Source organism: Gavialis gangeticus, unplaced genomic scaffold, assembly GCF_001723915.1.
Source record: "Gavialis gangeticus isolate Ggan-Ray unplaced genomic scaffold, GavGan_comp1, whole genome shotgun sequence".
Lineage (NCBI taxonomy): Eukaryota > Metazoa > Chordata > Crocodylia > Gavialidae > Gavialis > Gavialis gangeticus.
In genome coordinates this window covers 92092816-92104384 of record NW_017729022.1, presented here as the reverse complement: position 1 = coordinate 92104384, position 11569 = coordinate 92092816, and the positions used below count along the sequence as shown (strand labels likewise).

General features: G+C 40.1%; 1 protein-coding gene across 5 annotated transcripts in view; it reads right to left on the bottom strand.

The window, feature by feature from the left end:
• PLEKHA5 (pleckstrin homology domain containing A5) overlaps positions 1-11569 on the bottom strand; it is a 157280-nt gene that overhangs the window by 106003 nt on the left and 39708 nt on the right. For all 5 annotated transcript variants that reach the window (XM_019515613.1, XM_019515612.1, XM_019515610.1 and 2 more), the window contains exons 2-3: positions 6432-6515; positions 5148-5268 (exon numbers count right to left, since the gene is read on the bottom strand). In XM_019515613.1, the coding sequence (XP_019371158.1) occupies positions 5148-5268; positions 6432-6515 (205 nt within the window). The remainder of the gene's footprint in view (positions 1-5147; positions 5269-6431; positions 6516-11569) is intronic.

Sequence of the window (11569 nt, the reverse complement as noted above, 5' to 3'; positions counted from 1 at the left end):
ACTGAAATGAACAAGACACTTACTAGATTAGATTTCAAAGGACTTCAGATAATATAGTAATACAAGGGTTGTCAACCGGGGGTACTCGAGAAGGCCCTACGGGGTACGGGTGTGTGGGGACAGAACGCTGCCACGTACCACCCTGTGCAGGTGCCACCCACCTGGCCAGACAGGGGAAGCTTGCACCAGGCAGCTGCCACCGCTCCATGTTCAGCCATGCACCTCCCCCCCACCCATCTCCCCACCCCCCTGCACCCAGCCACTGGAGGTACACCGATCCAAAAAATGTTGAAAACCCTTGTAGCAATACATGTAACAGCACATCAGTGCTGTGCATAAGGTACCTCATTAAAAATAATGTACAGGTTTTGTCAACAGCAATAGTCTGTTAACAGAAGCATACAAAACTTCTTAAAAAACAAAAAAGGATTCAATTCCAACAACTGGATTAAAGGTTTGGATTAAATCCGCAACATGAAAAGCAAAGAAATCTATACCTTCACTTATTTAAACAGATTAAGGGAAATGAGGCTGTTTTCAATTTCATTTGCAAGTGAGAAAACAAATAGATATGGCATGAGAAAATGCAGAATTTACAACACAGACTTAATTTAAAATGAAAATCAAATTTTTTGCATATAGTTAAACATTCAGAGTCCGTAAAGTCTGTCTTCAGGAGAACCTGTAAATGTTGCTAGGGACAAGTTATTTTGCATGAAACCAAGAAAATCATAAAAAGGGAAATATTCTTTAGATGAAATACACTGAAGATCAGGCCCGATAAGTACACAACAGTATTCCAGAACTCTGAAGATGCTGTGACAAATACTCAAATTAGGATGTTTAATTACTTCCATACATTCAGAACATTTTCTGTCAGACCATCTGCAACACAACATTAAGCTCAAATAATTCATACATCTGTTACATTGATAGTTTTGTGATCTTACCAGATTCTGAAATAAATGTTTTCTACCATACAAGAAGAAAATTAAGGGATCTCTCAGTGTAAAGGTCATGGACTAACGATACAACTCTCATAGCTACTCTGTTGTGTAGTAAGAAAGGGGGCACACACCTCTTCATATGCTTTTTGTTTGTAAAATGGTCAAGAATGTTGTAAAACAATAATAAAAACCCTTCAGAGACTCAGATCATTTAGAAACCAAATGTATATACTGTATATGGAAAGCCATACAGTTGCTTCTGTTTCCCTCTAAAAATACTGGTTTGTTTTCCTGCCTATTTTTTGTCTGCAGTAATGCTAGGCACTTGGTAACCACAGAGAAAAGTGATCTTTGTGAAAGTACTCAAGCAAGCAAATAATAATGGCAACATCTCCAAGAGATTCAGGTCTAAATGAATGTATGGTAACTAAGTGTGCATTCATTTTTACAAAAAGCTGATGGAGCTAAGAGGAGAACGTTTTCAGGTTCATTATACACCTTACCAACACTAAATAACCAGTCTGATTAACGAAAACAATAAATTACACGTGCTATCTAATCATAGTTAATAAACATCATGCTCAGGACCCTTATACACTTAATTTATCATATGCAATATAATACTAGTCTCACCCAATATACAATGAGGTCTGAGATCCCAAGATCTTTTGCATTTAAACCATTGGAATATAATCAATACTGTTAAACTAATTTACAAGATGACCACATACTGACAATCCTGGCCTTTATCTAAAGAACAGATGTGGAATTATTAAATATTTTAAATTATGCCTAGGAAATTTCAGTGATGAATGAGAAATCTCACTCCTTATGGATGTTTATGGATTAGGAAAAAGCAGATCTAAATGAAATTCTGCCAGTTGAGTTTTGTTCAAAATTTAGAGTTAAGAAAAATAACCTGCCAAAATAAAACTGATGCAGCCAGACTTTTTGATTTTGTGAACAGTTCTGATGTTTGTTGCTGCAATATTCCAAGCATCAGTAGAGAAACAGAGACAACTCTGGTCAGCACTATTTTCTATTTTTCAGAGACCTGTGTGCTGTAATAAGCCTGAGAAGTGGCATGTCATCTGCTGATGTTTGGAAAAGTTATGAAAAATAGTAGAGACATTTCACAGCTGTACAGGTCACCCTTCAACTTTTACCATTTTATTTACCTGCTACTAATCATTATTTCTTACATACATTATGGGGAAACTGAAGAAGAGGTAGCCAGAGAACCCCACCTTGCCTATACCTTGTAGTTATCTCAAAGCATTTGAAGCTCTTGCTATAAAAGAAGGAAAGAAAATTACTTTCCCAATACCATAGGATTGGCTGGGGAGCTTCATTTTCAGAAGCTACTTTTGAGGTTAACAAGGCAGATAGAAGCTGTTAAAAGGTTTAATCATAAATGCTCTGGTAGGAATTTCACAATGCTGTAACTTTGCTTGCGTTTTCTTGTTGGGGTGAGGGGGAGTGGGGGGCAGGAGAGGGAAAACGGTAGCAGAGGTAGAAAAGTGGGAGGCCTAGCATTTCAACAAGAGTCTTGCTACTTGGTTTCATCAAATCTTTTTCAATCACCCTTTATATAATCATTTTAGACTCTAATCAGCCCTCTTTGTACAGACTAAGAACACAATTTTCTGCAAGTGTTGCTATGCTAATTCTACATTTTTTTTTATTAATAGAAAAGCAGCATTATGCTATACTCCCAGACCTTGCAATCGTCTGTACTGCATTTTAGTAGCTACACCTGCAGTTTGTCTTCATTCCTAACCATCTTCCAAATCAAATTAGAAAATTTCCCAAATAACTCCTTGAAATGGAACTATTTGTCAATCTGAGCAATTAAATCACCACCAATGTTTTCATCAGTGCCCAAAGCAACAAAATGCAGCTTTCTTCTTTTCCACAGTTCATGGAGAGTCTGCCCAGTAGGCTATAATTCATCCCAGTATTTTTTCTTTCATGGCATGCAGATTCTAGGTGATAAGCAGGTCTATTCTAAGGAAGGGGACAGTATAAATGATTGCAACAACTTTTTTTTATTGCTCTGAGAGTATTCCTCAAACCTATAATTGAAAAGCCACTTCAAAGCATGAAACGGCATACTTGTATTTTATGTGCATTCAACCCATCAGGTTACTAGAACTGTCAAAGCAGCAAAGCAGTTATCAACCCTGGTTTCTATATTGCAGACACTTGTCTTTTGAGAACGGGACCAACAAAACTGTCAGAAGTAATGGAAGAGTTTATTTTTGAAAACGGCTCTAACAAACATTTGAAGCAGTCTATTTACTAAAGATTAATTAGTACAGTTTTAAGTACAAAACCCAAACCCATTTGCTTTTTCTAAAATATATCAATAAATCCCATGATCCTTGTATGAGATCAAAGTCTCATTAACCAAAAAATTTAGAGAAGTGCCTTAATTCAACAGTCAGCCCAATCCCCATTTCCTTCCAGGATACTGTCATGCAGGTGCATAATAATATGCATACTAATATTTTTATTAATTTTAAGTGTATAAGAGTTTTAAACCAATTTCCAAAATAGAACCTCTTTTCAAAACTGAAATATAAATATTTATCCCTGCTATTTACTGCTCAGAATATAGGAATCTACCTGCAAAATAACTGCTGCAATAATTTTCTGTTACCATTAACATCACTGATGTCATAAGCTCAGTTCTAAGAATAAAGTTTTATCATGCTCCTTTTCACTGGCTGCCTGAAAAGGCTTAGCAGCAACTGTAAGGTCATGTTTAGCAGTGTTGGGTTTTTTTTTAATCACCGATGTTGCAGTTAGATTCTGGTATTACTCAGAATTTGGAAGTCTCTTCTTTTTGGTCTTAATGTAGGTCATTTTGCCTGACCTACTTGACATTTAAAACAAAAGCTGCTTTAACAATGCCCTGAATGCTCAAAATGACTTATTTCTTATGGGCAATCTTGGATATTTATTTTTTCACAAAGAAAATAGACATAAATCAAACCTGCTGAAATTAAAGAATCTGCTCACTTAACACTGACATTGTAAAGTCATATTCTGTTGCAAATGTGATTTATTTGCTGGAGAACCATTTTCCTAAATTCAGGCTTTCAATGCCTAACAAAGTAGTAGAGATGCTGTACTTTTTTTTTGGAACTGAGAATACATAAATGTTCAAGAAAAAGAAACGTTAACTGCTCAGTGGAAGACAGATGGGACTGCTCTCGTCTGTTACCACTAACCAAAGCTGTCTTGGTGTTCTTGATGTTCTAATATTTTTCTGAAAAATAGTTTTGTGGAAAGAAAATTCTGAGGGGTGTGTGTATACACACATATACATATATACATTCACATATATGCCATTACGTGTGTGTGCATTACACACACACACACAAAAAATGATGTGGTGGAGAAATCTCTCTCTCTCTCTAGATATAGATATATAGATATTTCTCCACCACATCATTGTGAAGCACTATGTCCCCACAGTTACAGCTGGGAAAGCTGAGACAGAGGAGATAAAAGTTGATTCATCTAAGAACAAATCAGTGAAACAAGACTGGCAACATAATTGAAGATTAACACTTGCAGCCCCGTGTTTTAACTATAAAACTAGTCTTTATAAGGAGAGAGAGAAGTAGGAGACAGCCCAAAATTTCACATGCAGTCCGTTATCGACCAATTCTCTTACACACTGCACTACAACTTCTAGCACTGATAGTAACGAAGTTTTAACCTTTGCCATGTCAGCTGTCCTCATAGCCTCTTCAAGGATGGTGACCATTCCCCTTGAAATTGTTACATCTCTATATACCTTTCATTTGGTCAGTTGTTGTAGGTTTTACAATTGTCCACAGCTACCTGCTTGGTTATCTGCCCACTCAAATGCACATTTGCTCATTTGCACTTCCTCAGAGTTAAAGATGTCAGATACCACAAACAATTAAAGAATGTGAAAGTAATAAGTTTCAAGACATCTGACAAAAATTACAGCTTTAGTGATAATTCATTTCAAACACCTCAGCTTCCAAATTAAGCATATAAAGAGTCAAATGCCCTGAGATAGCATATGCTTTATTTCTTGCCTTTAAATTGAATATTAATCACAAACTTTCTCTATAATAATAGGATTCTTTTCAGCATCTTCCAATATAACACAATAAAATTCTAATAATAAATAATTAGTGTTGGAGTGAAAAGACTTACTCTGCCCACCGGGCTCATTGGATGCACAGCATAATCTGTAGTCACATTATAGTTAGTTGCTTCACTTATTGTGCTCACTGGTCGGTCCTTCTTCTCCTCAGATGTCATAGATGCAGCAGTTCTGAAAATAGAATATGCAATAACACTGTAACCTGCTGTGTGTGCAGGCCACTATTAAAAAACATCCCTAGATGTTCTCTAATAATGCCTGTGTCCTACTTTCTAGTTTTCAAGCAAGCTAGCAGTTCACATTTCTTGACAAAAAGTTACCTATGCCAAATGTTTAAAAGCCAATTAAACTGTACAGCAAGCAAAATTTACTAGTAAATCTATTATTGGAAACACTTAAAATGTTGTTTGAAGCTACAGAAATTCACGATTCATACAACAACAGCAAGAGAATGCCACCCACAAATCTTATTTTCATAAAAATGAGACTACTTATAACTACTAGTGTGGTTCAGTCTCAGAATTAGCCTACTTGTCCTGCACAATTTAGGCTGCACAATACTCGGGCACTTGATAGTCTAAGATAAGAGATTAATGTTGCATATAAATTCTTGGTTTCCTTAAGCCTTCAGGAAAGATTAAGAAAATGTCATTCCTTACTTACATTTCAGGAACAGTCAATTAGCAGTGAACAAACCCATTATCCTGCTCAGAAAGCTCTTGAACAGGGCAACAAAGGAACTACCATTAAATGGCAAAGGAGTACTGGTTGCTATACGAGCTATGGAATAACAACTTTACAGAATGACTTAGTTGGATCATTGAAAACATACCTTCTGGTATTCTCTTGGACTACTCCACTAAAAACCTGGTAACTTTTCCTCCATTAAACTAAGGTAGCGTAATAGGTGAAAAATGGCACCCCAAAACTGACAAAAACAGTCCATTAAACACAGGAAGCCAGTCTGGACCTTTATAAGTCTTCAATGTGCTACTCTGGTCAGAGACTTGTGATGTGCAGAAAAACTCAAATATGAAAAAAATATTTCAATTTTCTTATTAGGCAGAAGGCAGGGCCAGGTGGCTCCTTAGAAACTGAATTATAACCTTTCTTAGGCAGCAACCTGATTTTGTCAGTTGCTAGGAGCCTAGCATACGACAAAATAGGTTGTTACCTATGAAAGCTCATGTGTCTCTGAATTAGTTGCCACCCTATCTTACCTTCTAACTGACTTCAGACTAACATAGCTATGTCCATATTAAAAGTCAGTGATTAGCATGAAATAAGCAGATTAAAAATGTGTACAATTTATATTTTAAGTGTATTTCACTTACTGTTCGTTGACGACAAAAATACAGTTGTCCTGTGATGGCTGTCCTGTTACTGGATGTTTACATGTCACTTTTCGTTCATTATGGCTGTGGAGGAAAGAGAAAGGATTTATAAAACTATGTATTTAGTACCTTAGCAATTCTTTTAAGAATAACACAAAGGCCCACGGACAGATAAGGTAATAGGAAGGTTTATGAGGATTTCATTGGGTGTGCATGAATAAACTCGAGCTTATTGTATGAACGTGTGCCTGGGAGCAGAAAAACTCAGAAGCATATTGCTTTAGTTTATTCGTGCGCATGTGGAGCCCCACTGGAGCAGCTAAGGGCTGCTCCAGTGGGGCTCCACATGCTGTGGAACAGCTGGCTGGGGCACGAGCATGCTTCAGCACAGGGGCTGCCTGCTGGCCACCCCCGCACAGGAGCACACTCATGCCCCAGTCAGCCCCTCCGCAGCACACTGAGCCAGGTCAAAGTAACCCCAGGTGGGCAGGCTGCAGAGGCAAGGGGCTGACTGGGGTATGAACAGTCAATTAGCAGTGCCACACTGGGGCACCCTTGTGCTACAGCCAGCCCCCACACTGCCTGGTCAGAAAGGCCCTGGGCTGGCAGGGGACCTGGGGCTTCTTCAGAGCAGCCTGCCAACCCAAGGCTGCTCTGACCCAGCTTACAGTGCTGCAGAGGGCCTGGCTGGGGCACAAGGGTGCTCCTGTGTAGGCAGCCCCTACGCTGAAGTACTCCTGTGCCCCAGCCACCCCCATCACTGTCTACACGTGCCACGGTGCACAAAACAACGCTGCTACAAGGTACTTCTTCTGTTTCACTAGACTACCCTGTAGCAGCGTTTATTAGTCTACTGAGACCTAATAGGGTCACATATGTAGATACTAATATTTTACTACATAGCTAATTAGTCAGCACCACAGCAAACATCTCATGTAGACGCACCCAGCATGGCATACAGAAGTTGATGCCTCTTCTCAGCTAGAGTCCCCAGCATTCAAACTCCCAACAGGATAGTTTAAATGGAAAAATTTCCAGCAATGAAAATTCTTGCTGTAAAACTGGATGTAGGTGCTACTGTTGAACAGTATATGTCTAAGCAAAGCAGCTGAAATCATGCTATCAGCTTATAATTACAAGTTATTAATATTTTTTCAATCATTTTGTGGATGAAGCCCATGTCCATTATGCAACAGAGGCAGAGGTGTAAAGGAAATACCTGAAGTTTAAGCAAAGCTATTTTTTTCCCCTCTAATTTAGCAGTTTGATATTTTCCATTTAAAATTTCCAAAATGTGAAGTGATATTCATATAGCTAAGAAACATTGTAAATGCTTAAGAGCCAGAAATGAGAGAGAAAAAACAGACTAAAGCCTAAATAAACAAGCAAGATGATATCATGTTTCTTTTTAACTTAACAGAGCACAAATAAATTGCATTTCACAGCCATACAATCTCTTAATATTGTTTACAGCATCACAGCAAATACAGATGTCACAGATATAAGGCGAAATAAATTCACCAAAAAGAAATACATTGAAATACATGCTGTTGTAACATTGTCCTAAATTCTTCCCAACATTGTGCAAAGCCACAAATGGCCCTGGGCTCCAAGCCCCACACACTACCCCTGCTGGGTAGCAGCCCCAGCCCCGCCCAACTCCCTTCCTCACTATGGGGGCCACAATCCTCACCCCGCCCCCCCAACTTACCTGCAGGGAGCTGCTCTCCAGGCTGCCACGTGCATGTGTTAGCACGCACATGGTGTCCCCTACCTGACCACCCTCCTCCTACTTCCCCCAGCCCCTTGCAGCCTGGAACTCTGCCAGCCTGGAAAAGGAAACCCAGCTTTCTCCACATTTTTCTCATTTAAAAGGAGAAAAACCAGATTTTTCTCCCTTAAAAAGAGAAAATCTGGGTTTTACCAAGTTTTTCCATGGTGAACAGAAAACTCAGATCCCCTTTTATGAAACAGAGGCATCTACTCTGCTTAACTGAAGCTTGGGCATGGTCTCATGTTCGTTCATAAGGGTAGTATGAAATAGGGTCTTAGTTGTCTTACCAAAGAGAGGTTAATGATTTTTTTGAAGCCTGGATTCAACTATCTGTCATAGATATTGCACTATGTGATCTCAGACAAATCACCTAATCTTGTTGGCTGCCTGTACACGTACTGGTTTGTGTTCTAATTAGAACGCTCCAGCATGGTTTCACCATCACATGCATAAGCCTCTGTGCATTTAAAATTGGTCATGGAGGCATTCTATCTAAACATCATCAAATGAGCTTTACAGAAATCATCCCACTGCTATTTTTAAATGTGCAGGGGCTTAATACATGCGACAGTGAGGTGTTTTAATTAGCATGGCTCTCCAGAAACCACTCAATTTAAAATGCCCCCACCCCTGACCATATGTATAGGCAGCCTTTATGATAATCTATAAAATAGTGATAATGTTTCCCTTCCTTGCGGTATTATTTGGAGAGTAAGTACATGCTATAGGAATGAGAGTTGTCAAGTACCTAGATAGGTCACAGTATCTGCTGTCATTTAAACTTCTGCTGCAGTCAGTATAAGAAAATGGAAAAAAATTTTTATACAGTTATGTATGGAAGCATAAATCCTGTTAGTTGAACTGAAAGGCGATCCTACTATGAAACCTTCAGGTGTTTCCCAAGTCCTACAAATCAAACAACTCTAATATGCTAAAACACCTCAAACTGTAACATGTAATCAACAAAGTTTTTCTGTTCAACAGAAAAGGCTCTCCAACACCATTTTTCTTTCTGAAGTAACGTCTTCCAATGTGTAAACATTCTTATAATTAGGTAAGTTAAAAATATAGAGTAGATGGAGAAAATTTAACCAATTCTTTCTTCTGCTTTATTTTTATATGGTAAATTTAAATTCAACATTAGCTCCTGAATTAAATTTGTGTATTTAAAAATGCTTGGAAAAGGGGTGGGTGGGTGTGTGTGTGTGTGTGGGTGTGTGTGTAAAAACACACACACCCACACACACACTGATCTCCTGTGTGATGGAGTTAACTGTTTTGTTCCAACTTCCTCTTAAAAATTCCACTGGACAGAAGATGAGGCTGGAAAATTTCAACCCGAACAAACTTTTCAGAAGTTTAGCAAACACTGAAAGCAGGATCAGAACAGAAGTTTATGCCACTTACAGGATGACAGCCACTGACTTTCTTGCTATGCTGTCCAACCTTAAATTATTCATTACAATTTCATATTATGCAATATATTGTTCACCTTGCAAATGTTGTTCTGTACCGCACTTTCCAAATTCTTAATGTAATAAAGATAATCTGAACATTTCCCTGGTTGATGCTTATACTAAAACCCTCCTAATATTAATCATTGCACAATTTCCCAGAGTCACACTCTAATCACAAGTCCCCATTCACACAAAAACCTTCAAAACACAATTAAAGCTTCTTTCATTGCCAAGTGGTATTGGATATAATCCACATAAACCTAATCTGGAAAGAGATAAAAATATAACCCAATTCTTGACTCTCCCCCCACCCTCTCTTTTTAACCACGGAAAATTTATTGGCGCTTAGAATCTTGCTGCTATCTGTTGTGATTTGTGCACTGTAAAACTTAAATCAACTCTGGGTTAATAATTACAAGTGCTCACTCTAGCTTTTAACTGTGATAAAGATTATTAACAGTTTAACCTCTAAGTAGCCTCTTTTGGAAAGTACATCATGACCTTCTAGGGTAATGGGATGTATGCTGACGTAGTGGGTCTTGGTAGTCCTGAATTTCTATGATCCTATATTTTCCATCAGAGAAATGATGGATAACTCAGTTTGCAGAGAACTAAGTTAACAATATTAGTGTCAAACAGGTGTGCTAAATTCATATAGTCCCCATGGCTGGACGAGCAGTGCAGGGCTGGTCTGGAGGCCAGCTGGACCCACAGACCAGCCCTGCATTCCAGCCCATGTCCTGGAGTGGCCAGAGTAGGCACCCCAGAGCCTCTGCTGCATGTGGCATGGCCCTAGAGTGGCATGCGGCCCTCTGGGACCAAGCTGCACGTAGCAGCCACTCCACCGCTCTGGGACAGAAGCTGGAGCAAGAGCTGCATGCAGCACATGGGGCCATCCACATATCTTTAAATCCATTGCATTTTGCAATCTCTGCATGCATGGGGGTGGGACAGCATGAGGGACCAAATTATGTAGCTCTACAGTTGGGATCCAGTTGGTAGACCATATTTTGGACAACGCTGCTGTAAAAGAATCACTCAATTTGAAGCACTCTCCTTTTTTCCCTCCAATTTTACAGAATTTTTTTTGCCCCCTCCAAGTAAGTAGGAGAAATTTACTCCCAAATATGGAGTCCAATGAGGGCAAAAGCTCAATTTTTTTATCCTGAAATCATCCTGAAGAGATGATTTTAACCTGATGGATGATTTTCTCCAGGGATAATGTTCACCAGGGTTCAGAAGGTCGGGGAAGAGGGAGTGTGGCCAGAGAAAGGGCATGGCCAGACCCCTGTGGCAGGGGAAGAGGAGAAGGGGGAAAGCCTTGCCTGCCTCAGTGGCTCTCTGACAGCCAGGAGCTATCTGGGCACACAGCTCCACTGCCTAGCCCTAGAGGGGGACTCTTCCTCCTCCTCCCTCTCACCCACGGCAGGGTGGGGCAGAGGGGCTCTGTGTGGTACTGCCTGGCCCCAGATGCTGTCCTGGCATGGCCCTGTTAAGGGGAAAGGGGCAGGGATGGAGGGAGTTAATTCCTCCCTCCATCCCTTCTGACCCCAGGGACTGGAGCTAGGGTCTCCACCTGCGCTGCTCGCCCACAAACAGGCAGACCCCAGCTGTGGTGAGGAGGGGTGGGGAAGGTGGGAAGAATTAACACCCTCCCTACCCACTTTACCTTGACGGGGCCACGTTGGAATGCATCTAGCCATGTCCCTGCCCGTGCTTGGGCTAGGGAGCAGAGGGGCAGGGCCTGCCCTGCTCTCTGGAGCACAGCATACAGCCCAGCCCAGCCCATGGCTGCAGAGCATGCTGGGATGATGGAGGACTCTGGTTTAACTCAAACCAGGCAGCGGTCTGGGACAGAAGTTGAATAAACTGGCTTGATCCAAATCAGTTAAGTCTGATACTACATT